Below are 27,894 nucleotides of genomic sequence, written 5' to 3' on the forward strand. Positions count from 1 at the left end.
CAAGCCCGTGTGTGTGTGTATCGTCCTGGAATCTGAAAGTAGGCCTAGTTTCTTCTTACACAAGGACTGGTTGAGAAGTGTTATGGTGAACTAAATGTGGATGAGTATCACAATTTGGGGTTTGGGTTGATGCATTTTCTCCATATTGATTGGACTTATATCCAAAGGTGTTGGCAGACAATGCACATCTGAAAGTATTGTGATGGATGTCATGATGCTTCATCATTTCAATCAAAACATGATATCTTTAGCATGGTTTATTTTCTGAGAATTGGACCTTGATTATTTTACAGAATGTGAAAAACATGTTTTTTGTTAATGAGTTATGTACTGTTTGACTTCAAAAGTTTTTTGAAATGCGTGCTTGTCTTTCACATGTATATGGTTCACAATCAATATGATGCCTACTCTACAAAAAATCGTGAACAAAACATGGAAATCATTGGTGTTTTTTTGCTGGGCATTTTTATGCCTTCGTTAGTTATAACTTGAATGGCATAAAGATCCCAGGGGACAACTAGATATCTATCATCTAAATGCATGGCAATATCTTTCAAGTGAAGTGGAGTTTCGTGCTTCTAAAATAATTTCCAGAAGTTGTAGCATGTATAGAATAGCTATACGTAATTTCTGTTTCTTAAGTAACTGATCAATTCCAAGTCGTTGATTCCTTTCTGCTTCACAGTCAGATTATTCTCTTTATGCTACCTTTTTCTGTGGTAGATGGTGCATTGAGCATATTTGAGTGGTGGAATAGGTTGTATATTGTTGGAAGAAGTGATTGGTATGGATATGATAGAGACATCGTCTGGCAGATGGATCCATTGATTCTGATTGTGGACGATTTCATGTAAACAACAATAAAAGTGAAATAGCAAATAAAAGTGGTCACCCTCAAGCTGGATTCATGATACCCAATTTCAGGCTCATAAATGATTTGCTTAGATCATACCGTTGGTTAGTTCCACTGTAACACTTGTTCCTACAGGATAATGCATGGTTGGGATCTAGGGCTAATGGGGAAATGCAGTTGACGTAGTAGGTTGTTTATTTATCTTTTTACTTAGAAATTCATAAAATTAGTCCTGTAACATCGACTGGGTCAGATGTTGACAGAAATGTCAATTGGATACAATCCATTGGATTCCTTATGGCAAATTGTCAGGCATATATGTAAATAGAGCTTGGAGTTTTGTATTGGTGCAACCAGGGGATATACTCAATCTAAGCTGGTGTCCTGAATTGAACATTTGTCACACAGCCAGAACTCGATGGACGTATGGTTGCTGTTGGGTCTAATTTCTCAATGCAGTTGAAAGGTGGAAGTATATATGGAATATGCCTTATTTGTACTCAAAACTTGATTTCTATCTCCAACCTGTTTTAAAACTGACAGTTACCCAAGCCTGAACCTATTTAACTCTACTTGAACCTGGGTCTATTGAAAACTCATCTTGATTTAGACACTAATAACGTATGATGTATAGTTTTCTAGATGTATGTTGTTATTAGTTTTGAAGAATATCATTGTGGCATGCGTTAGACTGGTGAATCTGATGAAATCTTCATTTTGTAAATGAACATGGTTATTGTTAAACCACAAGCTGACTTGAACAAAATTTATTGTATCTGATTTACAGTTAATTATTGATCCATGATTGCTACTACTTATGGTTTCTCCCATTGGGCCTGAAGCCTTCACACCCAAATATGTTCTTTCAAAAGTGCAGATCCCACATATTTGACTCTGCATAGGCAGAAACTATAGGAAGAGCACAAAAAGTGGCTTGTACATGAATCGGGTTGCAAAATTCTTGTTACCTAGAATAAGAAGAGCTGGAGTTCTCAGTGAAACCTAACACTTGGCTTTCCATGCTAAATCTAAGCTTTATGGCTGGTAATACTTGATTAATCATGGCTGTAGCTGTACTTTCAGCGGAATGGACAAAATTGCCTCATCTACAGTTAGGTACAGGCAGTCCGACCCAATTGCTGCCAATGAATCTGAATCCTGCAGTTTCTCCATCACTTCTCCAATGGGATTCACTAGCAGTAGCTGTGTAGCACAGAAAATAATTCTTGTCAATGTTTGCCCATGTTTAGAGTAAACAAGTTTTTTTAACTACTTACAGTTATTGATTGGTTCTCTAGTGTCCTTTTCAGTTCTGTTAGCATGCCAAGGCCGCTAGTGTCCATAGCTGTTACGGCTGCAATATAACAAGAAATTCCATTTAATAAAAGTTTTCCAGAAAACACTGTAGCTTTGGAGCCCATAATAACTAAAATGCCCATATAGACCTAACCTTGTATCCGTAGTTAGTGAATAAGCGATTATGAACTGTACTTTTAATGGGTGATCTGGATTTACTCTAAAATATACGTCCAAAGTTTAATTACTCTTGGATGGGAGGAGGGGAGGGGGAGAGCAAGCCCTATCAGATGATTAACCTTATTGAATTCACCACTTTCAAAGCTTGTCGGTTTCTATCTTTGCTAACTGAAACGATATCGCGTAACAGCAGGATGGTTGTACTGATTCGGTGGTGTCCACAATTGGTCAAATTTGGGACTGGAGGACCTGGATTGTGCGTCTACTGCAGTGCAACGCTGAATTAAGATTGATATTAGGGAGGCGTTGCTACAGAGTGGAATCACAAAATTCAGAGTTGGCAACTGATACGCCCTAGGAGAAATCAATTTCAATTTCGAAAGCAACATGATTCCATAGAGGCCTCTAACTCAAACGGTAGCTTTACGGAGAACATACCTGTCATTTCCAAGATCAAGTACTTGAGAATGTTCTCCCTCCTTGTTTTAATTCGCTCTTGTTCTTCGCGCACCCACCTCAAAACCCTGCAAATTCATCCATAAACACATTAGCACGACAGAGCAAAGACAAGCTTATTTGATGAATGACCCAAGAGTTAAAAACTTAACTCACGATGGATCACCAGTTTGATTTGCGGTTTGGTTACTATTAATCGGACAGCTAGAGTCATCTGACAGGCATCTACCAACTTGAGCGGATCATGTCATGATCCGGGCTTTTTTCATTTTACTCTACAGAGTGCGGAGCTTATACTGAACTTTTAAAATCTTTTATGCTCACCTCTCGTGCAAGTAATTGGCATTAGCAAAATAAATCGGTGATTCGATTCCGACGATCAGGCATGACGGAATTCTCTTAGCGTCAGGGTATTGCATGAAGTTGCGGTAGATCTTTGTGCCTGGCACATTCCCTAGAGTGGCTGTGTTGGGTCTCGTTACATGCAACAGGATCTTGAACACTGATATTCCGACCTGCAAATTCATGCATGAGCAACAGGAGGACGTGACAGAAATAGTCGATTGAACTTTTTAGATGCCAAGTTGATTATCACTAACTGCTAGGCTGAGGCCGCCCTGAACTGAGAAGAAGAGCACACCAAGAAACGCAGTCATGCAAGCCAAGAAATCAAGCTTGTCGACCTTCCATAGGCGGCCCATTGTCCTGAAGTCGATCAGTCCAACCACTGCTGTGATTATGATTCCTGCCAAGATCAAGTTTGGTGTGTAGTAAAAGAGTGGCATGAGGAACAGCAGAGTGACCAAGACTGTTGATGCCAAAACTATATTTGAAACTGCTGTTTTAGATCCGGAATTGTAGTTCACAGCTGAACGAGAAAAGGATCCTGTAAATTAGAAAAGCAGCATGGAGTTCAGACCTTTAATCACATAATTTCTTCGGATTATGAAATTTTATGCAGCGAGATTTTGGTAAAATATTTACTGGAAATTCCAAACGAGTGGAGATATCAAAATGCCAAAATCAAGAATCAACTAGAGGATCACCTGTAGTAACGTAGCATGAACAGCAAGAACCAGCCATGTTCATCAACCCTATAGCCATCATCTCTTTGTTTCCATCAATCTGATATTTCTTCAAGGAAGCAAAAGTTCTTCCAACAGCAATTCCTTCCTGCAGTATCAGTGAACGTGCACATGACCAACAGAATACATAATAAAAGGTGCTAGAATGAACTCTTTTGTTTTTTTTTTTTTTTCCTTTCAACAGTTTAAATAATCTTTGGTTTATTTAACTTGGGTGCTGAATTTCATTTGGCACTGTAAAAAATTGTTATCTGAAAGATGGCAATAGATTTTTTGGTTGCAAAAATATTGCTTGAAAGCTGTTTCAGGCGCTAGCATAAGATTCTTTAGTTATTAATAGGAACTCTGGTTCTGTCTAATATTAATAAATAAAAAGGAACCTTATTATTAGCTGCGTCGTTGGAAGCAACAAAGATGAGATGCTTTATCATGCTTACAGTGAGAGAGAGTATGCCCGTAACAATGCCTGTTTTTATTGCGAGACCAAGCAGCGGACCCCGGAAGTAAAGCAAATTCGCTGAAGGTGAATTTAACCCCTCATCCAAATGTCCTATCTGTTCACAGGGAGAGCAAGGATTAAACGCTAACATTAGCAGCAACAAAAGCAATAATAACTAGCAAAACAGAGTAACTATACTTACTATTTGTATTCCATGATTCTGAGCTTTGAAAATGAAAACGAACAAGGTTGATGATATCACAGAGGCTAAAGGGGCTGCTGCTGACACCCAGAACAGCTTTGGCTTTCTCAAGCTCTGAGAGAGAAAGAGAGAGAGAGATAAGATGATGCCAATAGGTCAGTTAGAGGACCAGGGTCCAAGAACTACACTCACAATATGCCTTGCAGTTAGCAAGAGGAGCAGAAAGCAGGCACCCATAATGATAGTTTGCCATTCCCACTGCATTGAATTAAAAACAAAAGGAAAAAAAGGATCACTTAAACGTTAAAAGTGAGTTACACAGTTCCACCAACAAAAAACTCTCTAAGACAGCCAATAAAGAACACGCATTGCATTAGGATATATTCTTCCCCTAAAATGTGAAGAAAACAACCTGAAACACTCCCCATAGTATTTTTGGAAAGCATAAACATCCCCCTACAAAATTTCTGATTCTGCCCCTAAGCTCAGTATGTTCATGATGGAAAAAAGGAAAAAGTAATGTTGGAAGAGAAAGAGCAGAGTCCAAAACATGGGACATAAAATGCAACCGATGGAACCCATTAATAGTAAAAAATGAACGGCTTCTTAGACCATCAAAATTTGGATAGTGTAAAGATCAATTATTTTTACATAAATGATTTGAACTAAAGCATGATTTATATTAAATTAGTGTTTAGAAACACATTAAAAGGTTCACATTTTGTTTAAAATATTTTTTTAACATGAATTTAAAAGGTCTGCTTTTTATCCCTTACCTAAGGGTCTGGTATCTAGCAATACACACACACACACACCTCTCTCTCTCTCTCTCTCTCTCTCTCTCTATATATATATATATATATATATATATATATATATATATATATAAAATTAGAATTATAGGGTAGACGATCTTACCTCATCTCTCCGCTTGACGACGGATTGGACGACCGGGACAATGTTCATCTGCGGGGCGAAGTGAACAATTCCAAGCAGGCCCTTGAGCTGTTGAAGGGAAACGATGATGGCTGCCCCTGCCATGAACCCCACTAGTGTTGGCCTCGACAAGAAATCCACTATGAACCCCAGCCTGCATCCATTACACCAAAAACTCTTTTCAATTATCTCTCTAAGTTTTTTTTTTCCCTTCAAGATTAAATGTTTCGATGAGGAAAAAAAGCCAAGGCTCCCAACCCAGGCTGTTTCTACTTGTGAATAATTAAGTGAAAAGGGCAAAACATTAATGTAATGCAGAACAAATGCAAGTCTAAATTTTTGAAATCTGGATTTAGATCCGTATGAACAAATCTATTTCTGAGTTTCCATTGGTAAGAGAGATCCTCAAACTTTACTTATCCAAAATTGTCGGCACTTTCAGCATGATAAAAAAAGAAGACGAAGAGAAACCGGTGGAAATTTTGAGCTCTTAATCCTAATGCACAGATTCACAATCAAACTCGATTAACTATTCATCCGGGAGGCCCAACACAGGAGTAGCACAACTTGACCTTTTTAGATTATCTGATGTGCATAGCGCCTTTAATTTTTACATTTTCAGAGAAGAAATAAGAGCTCTTAAGACGTGTTTGTTATTTATTGCATAACTATTGACATGTTGGTGTCTGAATATATCTTACAAACTTGAGATACTTTCACAAGTTTTGGTGATCTCTCCAATATACCAATCCAAAAAAAGATGACATGAATTTGAAAATTCGAAGCATCCCCAGCATCCGACACAAATGCATCTCTCTCTCTTCCCCACCATAACTTGCTCTACGCTGATCTTGGAATAAAGTAGTCTTCTGATGTCATGCATGATAATGATAGCCAGATCATGCATCATGAACATGTTCATGGGAAAATTACAGGAAATAGAAGCTGCCACTGTTAGTCCAAGAAGCAGCAGGAGGAGGAGAATGTGAATATGGAGTATCATGACCTGAGAAAGCCCAAGGATGCCTGGAAGACGCCGGCAAAAAAGGTGGCGGTGAAGGCCAACTGGAGGAAAAGCAGCGGCTGGTGGGCTGGGGAAACCGCCTCCCTGAGCATGGACCCCATCACCAGTGACGCGATCGACACCGGCCCCACTGCCAGATCCCTGGAGCTTCCCAGCACTCCGTAAATCAATGGTGGCACGAAGCTCGAATCTGCACGCACCCATAAAAACAACGGTGCCTCATTACTCCAAAGCTGCAATTCCTCTTCATAAATGCAAGCTTCGCCTGACTCTCTATCCCACTCACACACACAGAGGCAGGCACACACACTCATATTGTCTCGCCTTGGGGTCCTCCAAACTTTGATTTGGGTGTTCAAGTGGAAGAGTGGATCCTGAAATTTTCCTTTTCCTTTTGAATTTAAGAAAGAGCAGAGGAATGTGTGAGTTTGGAAGTTTAAATGTATTGGCTCTGTTCTTTTCTTTTCCTTTTTGGCTTTTGTGAAAGCAACAAAGAAAAGAATTTGTAGAGCAGTGTGTAAATGCATGCATGCACAAGAGGATCTGTGATCTACTTACAGAGTCCAATTATAGGAGGCAAATTTGCAAGCTTCGCATAGCTAATCCCCTGCACAATAAAAGGAACAAAGTGATAAATAAACTCAAACGGTCATTGAAAACAAATTTAGAATGGGAAAAGAAGAACGAATGATCGCAGTGAAGTGGGTCGGTTTCAGTATTTGACCTGAGGAATTGCTAAGCTAGCAATAGTGAGGCCTGAGACGATATCTGACTTGAAAAGGGAAAGGCTGTAGGTGGGTGCCCATTGAAGGATTGGGAAGAAGTACTGGAGAGCCAGAACCGAATTCCTCAGCCTGCTCTGGTTCTTGAACTGATGGAAGGGATCATCGGGGAAGAATGTCTCCGAGAAGCCATGCCTCAGCCTCTGGAAGGCCGTCTGCGAAAGGGGGAGGCACACTTTGTGGGTATCTGTGGAGGGTGAGGAGTCTGGCATCGGTACAGGAAAGGCTGCTGCTGCTGCTGCTGTTACTGCTCCGTCAAACACAGGAATGGAGGTGAAATCCTCCACTCTATTGGAGTTACCCACCATTCTCTCTCTCCCCCCTTCTCTTTCTGCCTGAATATTCGAGGCAGAGGCTGAGGAATAGAGAGGGTGAGTGAGAGATGAGAGGCAGGGGTGGAGAAGAAGAGGGTGGCGACGAAGTTTTTATAGCGAAGGGGTTAAAAAGGCAGGGGGCGGTCAAGACAAGAGCGCTGCGGTGGTTGAATTTAGTGGGAGGACGTAGTGGCTATAGTTTGAGAATATTTTTTTTTCCCTAATATTTGTATGCCGATTTATTTTCTTACATCACAATAACAACAACAACAAGACCGACATTATTATTATTATTATTTGAAAAAAAATACCAGTAATAAAATGAACCAATTAATAGTTGAATATAATATTCATGTTTTAAGTGAATATAATGTGTCATCCTGCCATTTAAATTGAACCATCTTTCCTTGGTTTAGAGATGCTTCCATGCCTGAGTTGGAGTTGGCACAGGAGGTACATGTCCATGTCAATTGTTATGCATCTCCATGTACTTAACAAATAATCGTTCATAAGGGAAATTGTTAACTATTTCATGACTATGAGAAATGAGTATGGTGACATAATCATGGAAAGCGTTAGTGTTGAGGCGATTTAGTTGAATTAATCGTACACGAATCAGCAAAAATATATTATTTAATTGAATTTTTTAAAAGAAAAAGAGAATGAAAATTAAATATAATTAAAAATAAAAGTCCTTGAAAATATTTTTAATAGTAAAATAATGAAAAATATGTGACATTATAACACGCGGAAATGCCCATTTTAGTCCATGAGTCTAGTTAGTTCATAATTCATGTTGGAAATGGTTCGATCACGCACTTCATTATTTTAGTGTTTGTGAAGAGAAATTTCTTTTACCTTTTCCTTTTGCCTGAAGAAGCCGACGGAGAAAATCTTTCTGAAAAAAGCAATGAATTACTTTACAGTTTGGAGCCATTGGAACTTCGGCTAAAGAAATAAAATAACCAGAGAGATGCCGTCCACGTCCAGATATTCCACTCTCAGCTGGCTCTTTGGCGAGATCAAGAAATTGACATGGCTTTTGCTTGGTGCCTCAACTGCCGCTGCTACTTCCACCCCACCTGATAAAGTCATTCCTTTCTTCTCCAATGGCAACGACGTATAGACTTGCACCTTTCTTTTTTTGGATTGGTATATTGGAGATCACCAAAACTTGTGAAAGTATCTCAAGTTTGTAAGATATATTCAGACACCAACATGTCAATAGTTATGCAATATATAACAAACACGTCTTAAGAGCTCTTATTTCTTCTCTGAAAATGTAAAAATTAAAGGCGTTATGCACATCAGATAATCTAAAAAGGTCAAGTTGTGCTACTCCTGTGTTGGGCCTCCCGGATGAATAGTAAATCGAGTTTGATTGTGAATCTGTGCATTAGGATTAAGAGCTCAAAATTTCCACCGGTTTCTCTTCGTCTTCTTTTTTTATCATGCTGAAAGTGCCCACAATTTTGGAAAAGTAAAGTTTGAGGATCTCTCTTACCAATGGAAACTCAGAAATAGATTTGTTCATACGGATCTAAATCCAGATTTCAAAAATTTGGACTTGCATTTGTTCTGCATCACATTAATGTTTTGCCCTTTTCACTTAATTATTCACAAGTAGAAACAGCCTGGGTTGGGAGCCTTGGCTTTTTTTCCTCATCGAAACATTTAATCTTGAAGGGGGGAAAAAAAAACTTAGAGAGAGAATTGAAAAGAGTTTTTGGTGTAATGGATGCAGGCTGGGGTTCATAGTAGATTTCTTGTCGAGGCCAACACTAGTGGGGTTCATGGCAGGGGCAGCCATCATCGTTTCCCTTCAACAGCTCAAGGGCCTGCTTGGAATTGTTCACTTCGCCCCGCAGATGAACATTGTCCCGGTCGTCCAATCCGTCGTCAAGCGGAGAGATGAGGTAAGATAGTCTACCCTATAATTCTAATTTTATATATATATATATATATATATATATATATATATATATATATATATATATATAGAGAGAGAGAGAGAGAGAGAGAGAGAGAGAGAGAGAGGTGTGTGTGTGTGTATTGCTAGATACCAGACCCTTAGGTAAGGGATAAAAAGCAGACCTTTTAAATTCATGTTAAAAAAATATTTTAAACAAAATGTGAACCTTTTAATGTGTTTCTAAACACTAATTTAATATAAATCATGCTTTAGTTCAAATCATTTATGTAAAAATAATTGATCTTTACACTATCCAAATTTTGATGGTCTAAGAAGCCGTTCATTTTTTACTATTAATGGGTTCCATCGGTTGCATTTTATGTCCCACGTTTTAGACTGTGCTCTTTCTCTTCCAACATTACTTTTTCCTTTTTTCCATCATGAACATACTGAGCTTAGGGGCAGAATCAGAAATTTTGTAGGGGGATGTTTATGCTTTCCAAAAATACTATGGGGAGTGTTTCAGGTTGTTTTCTTCACATTTTAGGGGAAGAATATATCCTAATGCAATGCGTGTTCTTTATTGGCTGTCTTAGAGAGTTTTTTGTTGGTGGAACTGTGTAACTCACTTTTAACGTTTAAGTGATCCTTTTTTTCCTTTTGTTTTTAATTCAATGCAGTGGGAATGGCAAACTATCATTATGGGTGCCTGCTTTCTGCTCCTCTTGCTAACTGTAAGGCATATTGTGAGTGTAGTTCTTGGACCCTGGTCCTCTAAGTGACCTATTGGCATCATCTTATCTCTCTCTCTCTTTCTCTCTCAGAGCTTGAGAAAGCCAAAGCTGTTCTGGGTGTCAGCAGCAGCCCCTTTAGCCTCTGTGATATCATCAACCTTGTTGGTTTTCATTTTCAAAGCTCAGAATCATGGAATACAAATAGTAAGTATAGTTACTCTGTTTTGCTAGATATTATTGCTTTTGTTGCTGCTAACGTTAGCATTTAATCCTTGCTCTCCCTGTGAACAGATAGGACGTTTGGATGAGGGGTTAAATTCACCTTCAGCGAATTTGCTTTACTTCCGGGGTCCGCTACTTGGTCTCGCAATAAAAACAGGCATTGTTACGGGCATACTGTCTCTCACTGTAAGCATGATAAAGCATCTTATCTTTGTTGCTTCCAACGAAGCAGCTAATAATAAGATTCTTTTTTATTTATTACTATTAGACAGAACCAGAGTTCCTATTAATAACTAAAGAATCTTATGCTAGCGCCTGAAACAGCTTTCAAGCAATATTTTTGCAACCAAAAAATCCATTGCCATCTTTCAGACCAGAAGCCCACTCCATACAGTTGGTCTGGACGAAGGATTGCAACAAAGGATAATGTAGAAACCATTTTGGGCATCTGGAGGAACTTGATCATGGGGGTATACAGCAAAGAAACACAATGCTCTTATATAGAGGGCATGCAGAACCAGGTGAGCAATGGCATCTAAAGTTACTGCTTCAAGAAATATATCCATGCTAATTTCAGCTATTTCAAAAATTGGTAGAATCAAATGCCTCTTTAAGAGAATCATGGTGCATCTTTTCTTATTTAAATCAGACAATACATGTGTGAAACACAGCACTTTGGTTTGTGCGACCCACCACATAAGCTAACTATTGACACTAATAAATGTTGAGCATCACTAAAAAAAAAAAAAAAAAACGTTGGTAGAAGTGACACAAGCATGGGAAAACATTTTACCTACGGGCGAATTACATTGGTAAATGTGTCCACACACTCTATATAATGACTATATCCTAATAATCAATCGTTTGAACAGCTTAAACATCTATCTAACAATAACCTATTTACGAATCAAACGATTATTTGATCATTGTTATCCTTAACTAAATGTTAGTTAATAGTTTTATTTCAGTTTATCCTAGATAGTTGTTAGATCAGGATCTACATACATTGAGCGTGTGCAGATGTGATATTTACCAGTACAGCTATAACCCTTCCGAATACAAAGGAAGTCATTCAATAAACTTTATTGTACTTAACAAAACCCAAACATGGTTGCTGTTATTTGCATATTAGGGTTTCACAGTCATCTAGTTATTTAAATGTTGGTGCCTCTTTACCATTATTTTTTTCTTTTTAAAGTTCTGCCCTTCAAGGAACCTTTTGGCTCTACCAACTTGTAATAGAAACAATGACACTTACCTTACCAGCAATTTTTTTTTTCACCCTTGCGAGTTGAGTGATAGCTACAGTGGCTGATGCAGATGTCATTTCCTCAAGATATGAAGGAAAATAATTGTATTTACTGGAATGTATGCCTGCAATGAAGTCTATCACCAACCCTAGCTAGCTTGATGAAATAGTACGCAGTATATTAATCCAAACTCCAGCAACTCTATTAAATGCATAATAATCCCGAGGGGTGAGCACCAGCCGAGTCAAGCTCGAGTTCTGTTAACTCGTGCTTGGCTCAACTAATGAAACCTCGAGCTCTAGACTAGCTCGACGGAAGTACCTCGAGCTGAACTCGGTAGTTACGTGTTGAGCTCGACTTCGACTTGATTAAGGCATGACAAACTTGTTTGAGTAGAATTGATATTTATCGTTTTGTGTTGAGCTCAAGTTCAACTCGATTAAGGCTCGACAAACTCGATTAAGGCTCGAGTTTGACTTGACAGTTACATGTTGAGCTGGAAGTCAACTCGATTATTTAACGAGTCGACTCATGAACTCGAGCTCGACTTCTTAAGCAAATGACTTGGCTCGAACTCATTCACGAGCCGAGCATTAACAAGTCGAGCTCATTATTCACTCCCAATAATCCATCAAACAAATTGGTTGTCCATTGTTCCGTATCTCCAAGCCTTGTAAAGTCAAGGTCAGTGGCATAGTTGTTGAGCCCTATTTAATTAGGAGTGTCCATGTATCATATTTGAATTGAAAATTCAACGAAACTAGAATATATATATATATATATATATATATATATATATATATATATATATATATATATATATATATATATATATATATATATATATATATATATATATATATATATATATATATATATATATATATATATATATATATATATATATATATATATATATATATATATATCGGATATGACTCAAATTGAAGAAATGACATTCGGTTGGATTTGGATTTAGAATTAAAGCAATATCCAAATCGGATACAGATTCATCTTGAGAATTAATTTTCAGGTAGCGTTTGATGGTCAGAAATATGTTTTTGGAAAGAAGTTTCCAGAAATTTATTTCTGGAACTGGTGGATGAGAAGTAAAATTCCATATTTCCAAAACCATCTTGTGTTTGTTAACTTGAAAATTATTTTTCTAGAAACAAATTTCATCGTAGAATCGATGGAAATGGTGCTTTAAAACCTTTGCAGAGGAGGGGGAGGAAGAAAGGAGGGAGGAGGAACAAGGGAAGGAGGGAGGAGGAAAGGAGGAGGAGGCGGAAGAAGGGAAGGAGGGAGGAGGAAGGAGGAAGGAGAAAGAGGGAGGAAGAAGGGAACGAGGGAGGAGGAAGAAGGGAGGATAAAGAGGGAGGAAGAAGGGAGGAGAAACAAGGGAGGCGGCAGAGGGCTCACCGGTTGCACCTCCAGAAACACCCCAAACCCTTGCAGAGACTGTTTCGCAACACCTGCAGCTTGCCGACCGGTGTCTTTCCTGGTGGTGGTAGCAGAGTTCCTTTTCTTTTTTAGGTCTCACCGCGACAGAGAGGAGCATCTGCCGGCTGTCTCCCTCACGTTGGTGACAGCTTCTTCCTTGCACCGTAAAACGAGCCACGCTGGTTCCAGAGGCAGCCGAGTGAGGAGGAAGACGGTTGACCACCCCCCCCCCCACCCACTCACCTCCTTCCCTTCTTTCTCCTCCTTCCTCCTTCCTCCTCCCTCCTTTCTTCCCTTCTTCCGCCTCCGCCTCTTTCCCTCCTCCCTCCTTCCCTTCTTCCTCATCCTTTCCTTCCCTTCCCTTCCCTTCCCTTCTTCCTCCTCCCTCCTTTCTTCCTCCTCCCTCCTTCCCTTGCGATGCACGACCGTGTCCTAACGGTCCAAAAAAACAAATTCTGGAAATATGTTTCCACCCCTCCCAGTATAAATATGTTTCTGGAAACATTTTTCCGGAATTGACCTGAATGGTTGAAAAAATAATTCCGCGTTTGTTACACTAGAAATATTTTGAAAACTAGAAAAAATATTTCTGGTTCAACAGAGAAATTCTCGCCTGTCAAACACCCCCTAAATAAAGGGTTACTCTACCATCTGACCAAAGTTGTATTTCTAAAAGAGATCGTGGATGATAAAAACAAGAAAAAAAAACATACACCTTTTTTCTTCTTTTTTTCTCTCTTAACTATTTATCATGGTGGATCGGACGATGCTGTTTATATGGCTGGGTAACTATAAAAAGTTAGCTTCACCATTCAAATTATATACCATTCATATATGGGCCTCAAACTCCCTCCACCAAGCAACTGGTCTAGTCTAATTTATATCTAGTGTTCCATAAACATGCCACCTCCCTCATGTGATCTATGGAGACTTCAATTGTCTTCGTTCAAACTATTGAAATTTATAAAATTAAAAAAGATCAATTAAACTGAATTTATTTATAAAGTTTTTAAGGATTAATGATTTTAGCTTTCCCAAATTAGAAAATCCAACCTAAAAAGTAGGGCTGTCCATAAGCCAAGTAGAGCTCAAGTTGGGTCAGCTCTAGCTTGAACTCGACTCGTTCTCAATTACCTTATTTAGTTGCTACTCCTTTATCTATTATTTTATTGTAACTTCACATTCACTATGTGATCGAGCATAATCGAGTTTAAGCAAGTCGAGCTCTTACAGCTCAAGTACGAGCCAATTAATATTCGAGTGTATATTTGAACTTGAGCTCTTGAGTCGAGTTTTGGAGAGCAAGTTCAAATCGAGTTCAAGCTGGTTCGACTTGTCATACAACCCTTCTAAATATCAAAATTTCATTTGGCGACTATAATTACATATATTATAGGTGACATAGTTGGGTGATAGATTTTACTTGTGTATGGTTTTGCATTTGAATTTAATCTGCGGCCAAAAAAAACCAACTCTAGGTGGACATTAAACTAGTCTGACAGAATTCAGTTTCAGAAATGTCCTAGTCCAAATCTGAACCATGTTCTACCTGATAGGGACGAGATTGGTAAAGCTTAAGTCAAAGCTTTTCCTACCTAAAAAGAAAGATGCTTTGTTCCTAAGATGAGTCACTTTTTCTTTTCCTTTTCTTATTTTAAAAGCTCTTGGGGCCAATTTCGATTCTTTGAGCCAACAAATAGAAGGGAGAAAAGGAAGTACAACCACTCACTTCCAGCTTAGGTTCCATTGGAGAGATTAAAACTGCGGTCCATGCAGGATCTTGATCTGAGGCAGGAGGAAGTGAGCATATGCTTTCTTCTTTTCAGCTTCACTCTGGTGTCCAGACATCCCTGACCGATGCTTCACTTTGGAAAATTTGACGTCATCACCTTTTCTAGCTTTGTTAGGTTAAGAACAATCAATAATTTTATGTTCTTTATGAGAGATTGCATTTAATGGACCGATTCTTGGCTAGAATCTTACATGTGGGAGTGACTTTCGCAGTTTTGCTAGTCTGCCGAAGAAGGGAACATTTCTGCCATTGCCCTTTAATTCTATGTAAAGCCAAATTGCTCAACTGTGGCCAAAGTGTTACTAAGTTCTCATGTATATATTCTTGGTAGTTTGATTGGTGGTAGCCGGTAGGCATGCTATGGTTCATCCATGTGAAGTGAGAGACCTTTAAGGACTTATAAGAAGGTTATTTAATTGATTAATTGACTTGGTGCCTAACTGTTCTCTTTTTTGTTTTTTTTTTTATTAGTAGAACCAAAATTGCTACATGCGGGTTAGGGTATGTTTGCCAGGGTGTTAGGTTGGTGTCAAAGTCGGTTCAACACTCAAACATGAGGTGTAAGCTGGAGGATTCTAACCCACTCCTCCATCCTTGACTGTAGCTAGGTTCAATCGAGCTCTAGACCGAGCCCAGTTCGTGTGCAGGCTCAGCCATCATCCGGTGAAGCCTTCATCTCCTACCAGCGACTCCATCGGCGACACCGACTGTATCACTCGCCCGCGCCTTCAGCTGGGCGTTTTTTTGCAACAGGAGACGTCGGCACTCTGCTGGACTTCGGACAGGTTCTTTTCCGTCACTTGAAAACTGCCGGCAGCAGACACCTTCTGACCTGATCCAGCACTGGATTTCTCACTCTCTGCAACTGAAATACCCGGGAATTGGTTTTCATTCCGTGGTCATTGTGCTGGAATTCCAAGTTAGTCTTGAGTGGGTACGTCTTCCTTAAGCTTCCTATTGGTTTGATTCAAGGAGAGTTCTTTTGTTTTTGGTTTAGCATTACACTTGAGTTGCTACGCTCTTGTAGTTTTCCGGTGGCCACTGGCCTAAGATCCGGCTGCAAGACTTTAGCATCTCCATTGCTCTATTTTTAGTGGTTGTTTTTCTGTATTTAGCCTAGTTTCTTTTAATTGTGTTGTTTGACCTCACATTAGTTAGCATTCCTTGTAGTAGGATTCTTCCTTGGGTTTGTCTTTCTTTAGGTTTGTCTTAGGCGCCTCAAGAGATCTTGGGTATAGAATCGGCTGTAGGAAAGCGTCTAGACCTATTCCGGAGCGAGGTCCTATTAGTTATGCACTTTATTCGGTAATTTTTCTGAAAAATGTGGTCCTTATTAGAAAATTACAAAAAAAGTGATTACTTTTCTAAGGTTTTAGCAAAATTTACAGCCGAGAAAAGGAGATTTGTGAAAAAAAGAAAACTTGATCTTATCAAAACATAAATGGAACATATAACCATTCCATGTGAACATTGTCCTACATGAAAATTTTTCAAAGATCTTAACAACCTCATTCACATCCGGTTGTCATACTATCGCTTGCTTTAGTTATATATATATATATATATATATAGCTATGGGATGGTTTGATGAGATTCACTAGATGAGATTGTGAGGTTAGTGCCACATTTCCATCACTGCATTCAACGAATATCTTTAGAAGAGAAAAATTGGAAAGTGAAGCTAGAACCAACTTACTGAAGCATTTCAGTAAGGTCTAATCAACAATTTATAAGCTAATTAGCTTCTTTAAGGATTTTAAATAAATTCAGATTTAGGTAATCTCGCCTGTGAACTTGTGATTTGTGATCCTTGAATTTGGCGAGCTCGGTAGTCGATCCTATAGTTAGGGGCAGATCTAGACATTTTTATTAAGATGATGAACCATAGTTTTAAATTTTTCAAGGGGGCTGAAATTTAATTTTTCAAACTTCTTATATAGTTAAATACCTTTTTTACAATTACATGTTTTTTCTTTTTTTTCTTTTTAATCTGAAGGAAGGCCATGGTTCTATTGCACCCCGCTGGGCTCTGCCCTATGTTGAAAAACCAGCCAATAGCCATAGCATAGGACAAATTGAGTTCCTGGTGGAGTGAATCCGAGCGATCTGATGCTTGGTTAGGCTGGCACTTGGCAGGCCCGTGCAAGTTCGGTCCTTAGTTGGATTTCGGTAGACAGTATTCCTATTAACTATAAACAGTAGCATGCACGACACTCGAATAAAAAACATACTGACCAATGTCTTGAAACAATTTCAGACCATAGTTACAGAAAACAAGTTTTTCTCTTAAAATATAATAAATTAACTAGCGGTTTAAAACTAAAAAAAACAAGTTTTTTTTGAAAAAAAATGTTAAAAACAAACAAAACGTGTTTTTTTTTTTTCAGTTTTTTTAACGTCAAACAGTTTTTTTTTTATTTTTTTTATTTGTTGCAAATTTATTTATATGTGTTACTAGTTTCTCACTTATTTTATTTTTTCTCTATTTTTGGTTTTTAAAATTTTTAAAAAATTTACCATATTATTTTTAGTTTTTTAAACTCGCCGTTTTATACCCCAAAAAAACCTCACCATTTAAAACTTCATGATGCTATTTGTGACTATAGTTTGGACCAGAGGGAAGAGAGAAAGATAGCTTTTGCGTCTCACAAATTGCTGGTGCAGCCGCTAAACCATGATGACCCTGCCACTGTTCTTGGACGTGAAAGTTTTCGATCAAGCTCTGTAATTTCTTGTGGAGGAGGGAGACTCTGATGGGGAGGATTGGTGATGGGGATCTCATGGTGGGGCAAACGGAGATTTATACACAAGAAAAGAGAAGAAGAGGAGGAAGGCAAGAAGCATGTGCATTTCTTGATCACGCCAACGATCTGACTGAGAGTGGAATCTCTGGCCGTGGACGGCATCTCTGGTTATTTCTTTAGTTGAAGTTCCCATGGCCAAAGTAGGAAAGATGGGAAAAAGATGCACAAAAAAAGGAGAAGTCTCTTTCTTTCAGTTCTCACATTGCCAGCTCTTACTTCCCTGAACTAACAATCTCCACTAAAATTTGGGTTGAATTTGGAAACTTGACTCGATTGGATCGATAATTGATTAGACTCATGCCCTTTTATAGGGGTTTCCGCTCGACTTGAACTTGTTCGAAAAAACTTGAAGCGATCTCAAGCTTAATTATATTTAAGCTATTTTTTATTTTCACAAAACTTCAATTACATAATTTCAATATCTAGCACTACTGGGAAAAACCTGTAAGCTAGACATGACTTGCATAAATCAAACTATTATAATATAAACTGCTATAATTAATCTTGCCTACTTTCCGTGTTTCCTAAGCAATTGATAATGGCTTCATCGCTGAGAGCGTAAAGTATTCTTAAAGCAATGTAGCTAACAAAAAGTATCACTCGCTCATTTGTCTCTCCTTTCATCATACAATTAAGTTTCGACAACATTCATTCTTGAAAATGGCCTTTAAACATTCGATGTTGCAGTAATAAAGCCCAGCTAACTTAATTATTAAGAAACCAAAGGGCAGTAGTTGCACATTCCAATTTCTGTCAAATAATTTAATTTTGAGAACAACACATTTATTTGTATGCCCGCAAAAAAGCTTAAGGGGCGTTTGATGAGGCCAGAATTATGGAATTTCAGAATTAAAATATTCATTTTTGATGAAATTAGAATTACACTAATTATCAGTAGAATTATGATTGCAGAATTTTAGAAATGTTTATGTCTCTTTAGAGAACACGTCATGAAGGTTTTAATTCGTCCATTTTGGCATTTTAATTTGTGTTTCATCAAACACATCATTTTCAATTTGAAATGAAAATCCAAACTGTCAAATATAAAGGGGAACTAAACCTCCAATTTTAATTCTAATTCCAGTTTAAGGCGAAATTTTGTTTCTACAATTTTAATTCTAAAATCGAAATTCGAGGCCGTCAAATGCCCCTTTCAAGTGCAACTAAATCCTTTGTAAACAAAACAAATAAACTTCGCTTGATAATCAAATAAAGAAAATGTGCTTTTTGAACTTAAACATGTGACCTAAAGGAGAAGCACTGTTTGGGCTATACTCAAGGATGTTAGCAATAGATTTTTTTTTTTTGGTGAGGGATAACTTCTTTGTTAAGGAAGGGATTCAGGCTATTGTGGGAGGGGTGTGTATCTCCCTACTAACCTGGATTTAGGGATGTCGACAGATCTGATTCGAATCAGATATACTCATAATTGTATCCAGTTTTTTGAACATTCATATACTCGGATTCAAGTACAGATGAAGAAAAATGATATCTAATCTGAATCTATTTTCAGAATTTGAATCCAATTTTTATATTCATATCTTAATCCTAATCCAAATTTGAACCAGATCTGGCTAATTTTCTAAATGCAAGAGCATTGGGTATAAGATATTTGTCTAGAACTAAATTTAATATGAATTTAAATCCGATCAGATATTTATGAATATCTGAATTCAAATCCGAACCTCAGATGTTATTTTACAAATCTGAATCAGAATTGATTTTTCAATCAAATCTTATATATATATTCTTAGATTTTTTTAATTGCTTGGTCATATCATATGACCAATTCAAATCAGATATATTACCATTCTCACCTAAATTTGGCATCAGGCCGGCCCGGCCCAACCCGATTAAATTAAAAAATATATTTTAATATAAACTATTATATAAATATAAATAATTATGATAAAATATTATAAATATATATATATATATATATATGTAAATTAATAAAAAAAATTTAAAACTAACTTATTAGGCCCGAATCAAGCTTATCGGGCCCACCTGGGCCGGCCCGATAACAAGTCAGGCCGGCCCAAGCCTTAGTTAGGCCAGGTACCGAATTATCGACGGTGGCCTGACCCAGTGCCCAGTCTTATTTCCCACCATATTTTAAATGTCAGTTGACGCCTTTGTTGGAGAATTTTCAAGAACCCGGTGCTCTCGTGGGCAATTTTAATATTATGAGAGAAGAGTCGAACAAGACTGGCAGGCCGCGAGATTTGAACAGGTGCAAATTGTTCTTCGGCTTTCTATTGAGCTGCAATCCGCGACGGCATTAAAAGTTGTGCTATGTAAGATTTTTAATTTAAACAAACAAATGATCTCAATAGCACCAATCTCAAATCAAAAGTTATATAAAAAATCATGGATTTAAGATCAAACCGGAGGAGATCTAACCTTAAATTCATGAATTTGAGATCCCCGGTGCTCTCAAATTACTATAAATTTGAGAACTGAGAACAACAAAGGCAACACTTGTGCAGTTTCTTCCTTCTTTCTTTGAAGGCAAGCAACAAGAAACAAACGAAAGCGTGTGCATGGATGTTAAATTGCATGTGATCGTCATTTTCCACAATGAATTTTTTCCATGGTTTCCAAATTAATACATGGTCAGGATCAAGAAGACTTTGTCTGTGCCCATCAAACACAATAAATTTCGTGAAATTGACCTTATCTTATACATACACCTGAACGCTTGTGCCCATCAAACAAAATAAATTTCTTATGTAAGTTTCTTCCTTCTATTTGAAGGCAAGCAACAAGAAACAAACAAAAGCGTCTGCATGGATGTTAAATTGCATGTGATAGTCATTTTCCACATTGATGTTGCAACCACAAAGAAATTTTCCATAGTTACAAATAAAGTCTCAGGAGTTTTAAAGGGCAGTGTTTTTCTAGTGGCAAGCTTAAAAAAAATGAGAAAAATATAATAAATTTTAAAAAACTAAATATGGGGAAAAAATACAATAAGTGAAAAACTAATAACACAAACATCACAAAATAAGTAGATTTGTGACAAATAAAAAATATAAAACAAAAAAAAAACTATTTGGCATTAAAAAACTGAAAAAAAGTGAAAATAGTGAAAAAGGCGTTAAAAAAGCATTAAAACCGTCTTTTTTTCGGTTTTAATGTTTATTCTTCAAAAAACACGTTTTTTGAAGTTTTAAATGATCATTTAATTTATGGCATTTTTTTTTTTAAAGAACGCGTTTTGTGTGCCCATCAAACAGAATAAATTTCTTGCGGCCAAGGAATTGACCTCATCTTATAGATACACCTGCACGCTTTTTCCAAGAGGACTTATCCAACGACACGATGTCCTTCTTATGACCATCAAACACGTAAGGAAGAAAACATCTTGAAGGGAAAAATAAGGTGGAACAGTTGGAAGCAATTGACAGCAAACGGGCTAATTATTAAAAGAAAAATGGAGAACCATCGAGACTATCAATTTCCCCATTATTTATTATAATTTATTGAAAAATTCCGTTGGACTTCTAAACTTGCAGCGCCTAACGGATTAACATCCTGAAACTTCAAATCCAAGCTTATACATGCAATCTTTATTCTAGCCTTGTACATGCAATCTTAATTTGAAACTCGTATTTAATTCTTGGATGAGATTATTTGAATATGTAAATAAGATTAACTTATAAGTGCTGGTGGAGTGGTTGAATATTGTATAGCCATTGATTTAAAATAACCTTTTGCCCCCTCTGAAATTTTAATAAATAAGTAATACACCCTCTAAGTTTCGATAAGATGCAGCAAGTTTTTGTAATTTGTACCTAACACAAGCTCATAAAAATGTTACAAGTCGCAAGTAGTTAATGTTTGAAGAAGCCATTTGTCAACATCAACATATTTAAGAACACATTGTTACTGTCTTATAAATCTACTGCCGTTCATAAAACAATGTTCTATTAATTTATTGGATCCATTTTTTTAGCAGGTTGACCGGACAATAACAGAATATTCCTATTTATAAGGCTAGGCATCGGGCTGTCTTGGGCCAGCCCAAGACTCCACAAAGTCATGTAAGGCCGGACGGAAGTCTTTGCTGACGGTCCAAACCCAACCTGCTTGAATATATAGATCAGCTGTCATTTTGCGAAATGCAAGTCACAGTTTATGGTTCAATATATATATATATATATATATATATATATATATATATAATCAAGCCCCTAGTACCCAACTCGGGTTAGTTGGTCTACCAATTTTTTTAATCAGGCAGACCCGAGAGTCAAATAACCAACACACGCGCATTACCCAGCTACCATCGAATACTCAGCCCATTGCCCACCCTTAATTATTTAATTAAAATTTCATTTCAGGCCCACTCAGTCAAATATGATAAATAAATTAAAAATTCAGGTATGACTAGTTAAATTTCCAACGGCTATACCCCTTTGAAGTTATGTATATCTTCTTTCTCCACGAGGAAATTCTTGAGGACCAAGCAAGTCAATGGTCTTATAAAATTATCTTCAAATGGATTGGACGTGGAATTGACTCAGCATATATAACTTTTTTTCTAGTTTTGGTCATCAGGACTCAAGGGTAGCTGGGAACCACACATGTCAATTTAACTGTGTTTAATTATCTCAACGGTAAGATCTACAGTGATATAAGATCTTAAAAGTTAGGCTTTTAGATTTGAAATTAATCCTTAATTTCTAAGTTCCAACAAAATTTTGCAATCTTTTGGTTGAAAGCAATGTTGTGAAGTGCATTGAAGCCAAGAGATGCGTTTAGCCTACGAGGGAAGATGAAGAACAATGTGGCGATATGATGTGCAAATATCATGTTTTGAAATATATAATATCTTTAAAAATATAAAAAAATGGTCAAGTAAAAATGATTTGACCAACTAACTTATATGAAAAGCTACTTATGTGTATTCTTCTATAAATTGAAACTAACTATAGAATATGGTTCAAACTTGAAAAACCTAAAACAAAGGAAAAAGCAAAGTTTGTCAAAAGTGCAATAGTATTTTGTGAAAATTTAAATTTTAAGGCTTCAAAGTTAGTTTTTTTTTTTTTTTTTTGACCTGGTTGGCCCGATAATTTATCGGGCCGATCCAAGTGAGCCCGATAATTGGTATTTTAAAATGTTTTATTAATATACATATATATATATTTGTATAATATTTTATTATAATTAATTATATTTATATTTTATTTTATATTAACAAAATATTTCTAAATTTAATGGGGCGGAGCTGGAGTTTTCATAGTCGGGTCGGTTCGGGCCCAATTTTTGAATGTCGGTCCGGCCCATGCCCAGGCAGCTTGGTAGTGCGCGGGTCCTCGTATTGCTTGCTCTCTCTCTAAGTTTGATTTCTTAAATTTATGGTGCAATTACTTCGAAAGCATCGGTGACTTTAATCTGGTCTAAAGCATCGGTGACTTTAATCTGGTCTGACATCCTTTTACCGTCGGAAATTTCTCTCCCTTCTTCTTCCTTCATTCCTTCCTTCGCAATCTTTTATGTTCTATAAACATCAGGCATGAGCAGCTTCGAATTTGTATCTGAAGTTGAAGAATTTCAAAGGTGGTCTTCTAAGTTTCAACTTTTATGCGTTGGACGTCGATCTTTTCCTGCTCCGGCAACTCGTTAACTCAAGCTTTTCGTTGGTTGATCATTGCCTGCTCTCTGGCGCTTTTAGGTTTCTCTCCTTCTATCTGTTTCTCTATAATTTCTTTATAACTTTTGACGCTGCCATACGTACCTTCATCTCCTTCACCCGCTCCGTTGCGCTTGACGTGCCTCCTCCTCCTGTTTTCCTCATGCTTTTCTTTCAGATCGCCGCATCCTTCCCACCGTTCCTTGTTTGGAATCTGGAAAGAACGCCTCTGATCTTAAAGGCAATATGTCATTTGCTCGTCCATCTATTAATCTCATCCAAATATCTTCGACGAGCCTCGTCTTTTTGTCGCTAATGCTCAGGTGGCAATTGTTTTTTTTTTTTATTCACGATAGATGTTTACACACACACATACACAGCCAGGTGTCATACAAATAGTTCGTAAGTTTCGAAAATAGCTAGGCAAAATATATCTGGAGAGATCAACTAGCTAACATATATAGCAGTTACTAACCATGGTTCACACCGATACACTTCTAAAGAGGTACAACATGCCTACGTTGAGTAAAGACAGATACTTACAGAGAGAGAGAGAAAAAGAGAGATTACTTTTTCTTTTTTGTTAATAATACATTAGTGGAATGACATTATTTCTTAATAAGTATGTTTTTTGAACATAATCATCAAATTATGTTTTTTAACATAATCATCAAATTACATACGATTATTTCATCAAAAAGGGTTTTAGATATGGTTATGAGACGTTAATATCATAACAATGTATCTTCAGATTATATTCGAGTTATTACGATGCTTTGTCAGCTTAATCAACACTAATGAATTATTATTTGGAAAAATCATTAAATGCGTGCAAGTGTGGACAAATTTTCATTTACATGAAAATTGAAAAGGTGCCATATTGTTTTGGATATAGAAATTCAATTTGGTTATCTTTTTTGTTCTTTTTTTTGTTATCATAATCTAGCAAGCGATCCAAGGTCCTTTGAGGTCATATACGGTGGTAGGATGTCGACGTTGGCAAGTTCAGTAGAAGAGGTAATGGAAGTGCTGATTGGGGAGGAAGATAGGTACGATGGGGTGACAGTGAAGATAAAGGAGCATATGGAGGTTGGGGTGTTTGCCTCCAGACTTAGAGCTTCGATGTCCCGATGGAAACAGCAGGTGACTCTCTTCATCATGATTCCCCTTGATGGTATTTTCCACTTTACCTTTGCCGGCTTCTTTAGCTTGATTTTTCATGTTGGTTGGCATTTTAATACCGTCAAATCCATTTTGCCTATGCAACCAACATTAATATTCTTTTTCTAAGATTTTCTTTTCAGGCTTTCCTTATTTAAATTTTATAAGTTTTAGCATTGCATGCATGAAATTTGCAAAAACAGTCAAGTACAAATGCATGTAGTTTTAGTGTGATACTCACTTTCTTTCTGTTTTTCTGATTTTTCTTATTCAATGTTAAACGTGTATTCGGCACCACATGCATGGAAAGGAAGCGTTATCGATAGTTAGTTCTTGTGGATTTTCAAATGAATAACTTTTGTTGCGTGGAAAAGGCTGCACATAACTCAAATGAATAACTTTCTTTCTGTTGTTAGGGAAAGAAAGGAGTTTGGCTCAACATTTCTCTCACATTTGTGGACTTTGTTCCTGTTGCAGTGCAGGTTAACATTACTCCCTTAGCTATACAATCAGGAACCTTTACTGCACTCTTTTCTGCACAGGACTGGTTATTCTTTTTTTAATACTTGCAGGAAGGATTTTGGTACCACCATGCGGAGCCAACTCATTTGATGCTTGTGAATTGGCTCCCCAGCACCCCTCATACTCTGCCAATCTATGCCACACACAGACTTGGAGTTGGTGCTGTTGTCATAAACAATAACAAAGAGGTACATGGCTTGTATGAAGCAGTAAAAACCTGTGACTTTCAAGGATTTATTTGTTTATGTCCTCTTATGGAAGTTCAACCTGTTTCTAATATAATGTTGCACATTTATAATTTAAAATATCTTTTGTGACAAATTATATGATTCAAATTTTTGAATATGACTTTAGGTGCTGGTGGTTCAAGAGAAGTCTGGCCATTTCAGAGGTTCTGGTGTATGGAAAATTCCTACTGGGGTTGTTGAAGAGGTCATTGTCTTTATAAATGAATTGCTGATATCTTCACTTTGTTTAGCCCCAAGGGGCACATCTCAAATGGGCAGGCAGGGACATGTTGCGCAGCATGTTTCCAATTCAACCTTTGGGCGGTGGACAGTGGCGGAGCCACATGGTGGTTGGTGTGGGCAGTTGGCTGCACCAGCCTCACAAAATTAGTTTAATATATGTGTTAATGTTTTGATATATTTGATTGTTATACATATACCCTGAACAAATTAAAGTTATTGAATGAGTGCCTCACCAGAAAAAATTTCTGGTTTCGTTAGTGGCGGTGGGGGGTTGGGTTTGCTATGCTCTTGTGCCAAAAAGGAGGGTAGGTCTCTAGTTGAAGCACATGAACGTGATCTCACCTTTTGGTATTAATCAAGAGGACAAGGAGAAGGGGGATAGGGAGAGGAGCTTGGGCTCTCATTCAAGCAGTGGGATAAGCCTCCTATTCACCTGAATGTCTTCATTATGTTTCAAGAGTATCAAATAATTGATACTAGTTATGAAAGTGAAACTTTTCTTTGCAGGGTGAGGATGTGTTTGCTGCAGCTGAAAGAGAAGTGAAGGAGGAAACCGGGGCAAGTTCTTCCATTCTCCTTTCAGCTTTTATACTAATCTGTTGCATTCATTTTAGCTTGTAAGCCTCAGGTGTTAGTTTCACTTGTACTGACAAAATCTTGCTCTTTTCATTGCATCAGGTTGAAGTAGAATTTGTAGAAATCATTGGGTTCAGGTATGAACTGTAGGAACATGCACAGTAGGAACATGCACATGCTTGCAACTAAAGCAAGATAACTTGCAAATGCAAGGAAGTATACTAGTCATTTTTCTGAAAAAGGATTGTCCAATTATCAAACTAACTATTGACAAAAAATCGATGAAACATTAGAGGGAATCTCTAGGATGCTTTGGGCAATTATTGGATGCATGGCTGCATTTTAGCTGGTTTTTAAGAAACTTCAAAAAATCTAAGAACAAAGAAATCTTTGATTGAGTTGCTGTATACACAGTAATGGTTTCACAGCTCGTGGAGAAGGAAAAGCAGACTGGTCATAACTCAATCATGTTAGCCATCATGGCATCTTCTTGTAGATTGACATAAAGAAGATTCCTCTGAGATTTGAAAGATTTCTTGACCTGAAAGTTGATTTGTGCAAATGACACAATGTAGTAGTAAAATGGAAGTGCAATGGGAAATTTGGAATTCCTTTCTGCAACTTCCCTCCATTGATTCAAGATCTTTTGATCTAAAACCTGCAGGGAAAGTCACAAAGCTCACTTCAACAAGAAATCTGATCTGTTTTTCATATGTATCTTGGAGCCGAAGTCATCGGATATTCTAAAGCAAGATTCAGAAATTCTGGATGCCCAGGTAAAATTCATCAGTTGTTAGGTATTTCCTAGTCGGACTCTGAAGCTCACTTACTTTCACACACACCGTATGGCCTTTCAAGTTCTTTGTTCTTCATTCAAGTCTCCTGGCATATATATTACTCGTTCATGGGAGACAATATTCTCACATGCAAATCTTAAAGCACTTTGCGGGTGATAGAACAAAACAGGAGGCCTTTGCACTACTTTCAGGATTATCTACATAACCAGTCTTCAAATTTGAGTTTGTCTTCCCTTCTTTTCTTTTGAATGAGGATAAATTTCACGTACATATCTTGTTTGACAATGATTTCTAATCCTTGATTTAATGGGAAAAGCTTTTCTAAGTCGTGTGGATCAAAGGACTAATACAAGTCGAGAACATGGCCACAGTGGTTAATATTAATACCAACAGTGTTGTAGTTATTTACATTAGAACAGTTTCATCTTATTCCCAATATCTTGTCTCTTCCCAAACGGAAAGAAAAAAGATAGTACCATGTCTTTTTGAGTCTTCTTGGATTATCCTGGAACTTTACTCCCAACTGCATATCCTTTTTCCTCATCTCCTTGAGTTCTGTGTTTCACTCAGTGGATGCCCGTTGAGGAATACGCTGCACAACCCTTCATCCAGAAACGTGAATCAATGAAGAAGATTGCTGAAATGATCTTGTCAAAGACTAGCAAAAACTATGCAGGATTTGCTCATACGAGTGTTCGCTCCAGCTCCTCTGTGCACTCATTATACCTCAATAACAAGGAATTACTAAATTAGAAGCCATTTCTTCCATCAATGGCAACCTGTGACTCTGTTCTCATTTATGACCTTATTTATGTTATTGTTAGTAACCAAGTGAAAGATGTTCAAAGGGTGTGATTATGTTTTAAGAGTATTGGTTGTAACTATGTGATGACTAAGAATATTGGTTTTAAATCTTCCTTTGTAAAGAAAAATGTTATGGGCTTATGATTGTGATGTTCAAATTTATGAATAATTACAAAGTTTGAAATGGTCGCCTTTTGGA

General features: G+C 37.4%; 2 protein-coding genes across 2 annotated transcripts; one reads left to right on the forward strand and one right to left on the reverse strand.

The window, feature by feature from the left end:
- Positions 1 to 1,711: 1,711 nt before the first annotated feature.
- Positions 1,712 to 7,634, reverse strand: LOC116259055 (probable sulfate transporter 3.4). Its single transcript, XM_031636656.1, has 13 exons — positions 7,196 to 7,634; positions 7,030 to 7,078; positions 6,454 to 6,661; positions 5,430 to 5,601; positions 4,704 to 4,769; positions 4,512 to 4,625; positions 4,308 to 4,424; positions 3,832 to 3,958; positions 3,385 to 3,671; positions 3,110 to 3,300; positions 2,768 to 2,853; positions 2,131 to 2,207; positions 1,712 to 2,056 (listed from the first exon to the last, which is right to left on the reverse strand). The coding sequence occupies exons 1-13, from the start codon at positions 7,559 to 7,561 to the stop codon at positions 1,913 to 1,915; spliced, it is 2,004 nt and encodes a 667-aa protein (XP_031492516.1). The 5' UTR covers positions 7,562 to 7,634; the 3' UTR covers positions 1,712 to 1,912.
- Positions 7,635 to 23,281: 15,647 nt separating this feature from the next.
- Positions 23,282 to 27,827, forward strand: LOC116259221 (nudix hydrolase 7-like). Its single transcript, XM_031636925.1, has 9 exons — positions 23,282 to 23,407; positions 24,312 to 24,508; positions 24,943 to 25,008; positions 25,099 to 25,236; positions 25,403 to 25,480; positions 26,026 to 26,076; positions 26,197 to 26,231; positions 26,759 to 26,870; positions 27,462 to 27,827. Exons 1-9 carry the CDS (start codon positions 23,317 to 23,319, stop codon positions 27,642 to 27,644), a joined length of 951 nt encoding a protein of 316 aa, XP_031492785.1. The 5' UTR covers positions 23,282 to 23,316; the 3' UTR covers positions 27,645 to 27,827.
- Positions 27,828 to 27,894: the final 67 nt, after the last annotated feature.

Source organism: Nymphaea colorata, chromosome 8, assembly GCF_008831285.2.
Source record: "Nymphaea colorata isolate Beijing-Zhang1983 chromosome 8, ASM883128v2, whole genome shotgun sequence".
NCBI classification, from domain to species: Eukaryota; Viridiplantae; Streptophyta; class Magnoliopsida; order Nymphaeales; family Nymphaeaceae; genus Nymphaea; species Nymphaea colorata.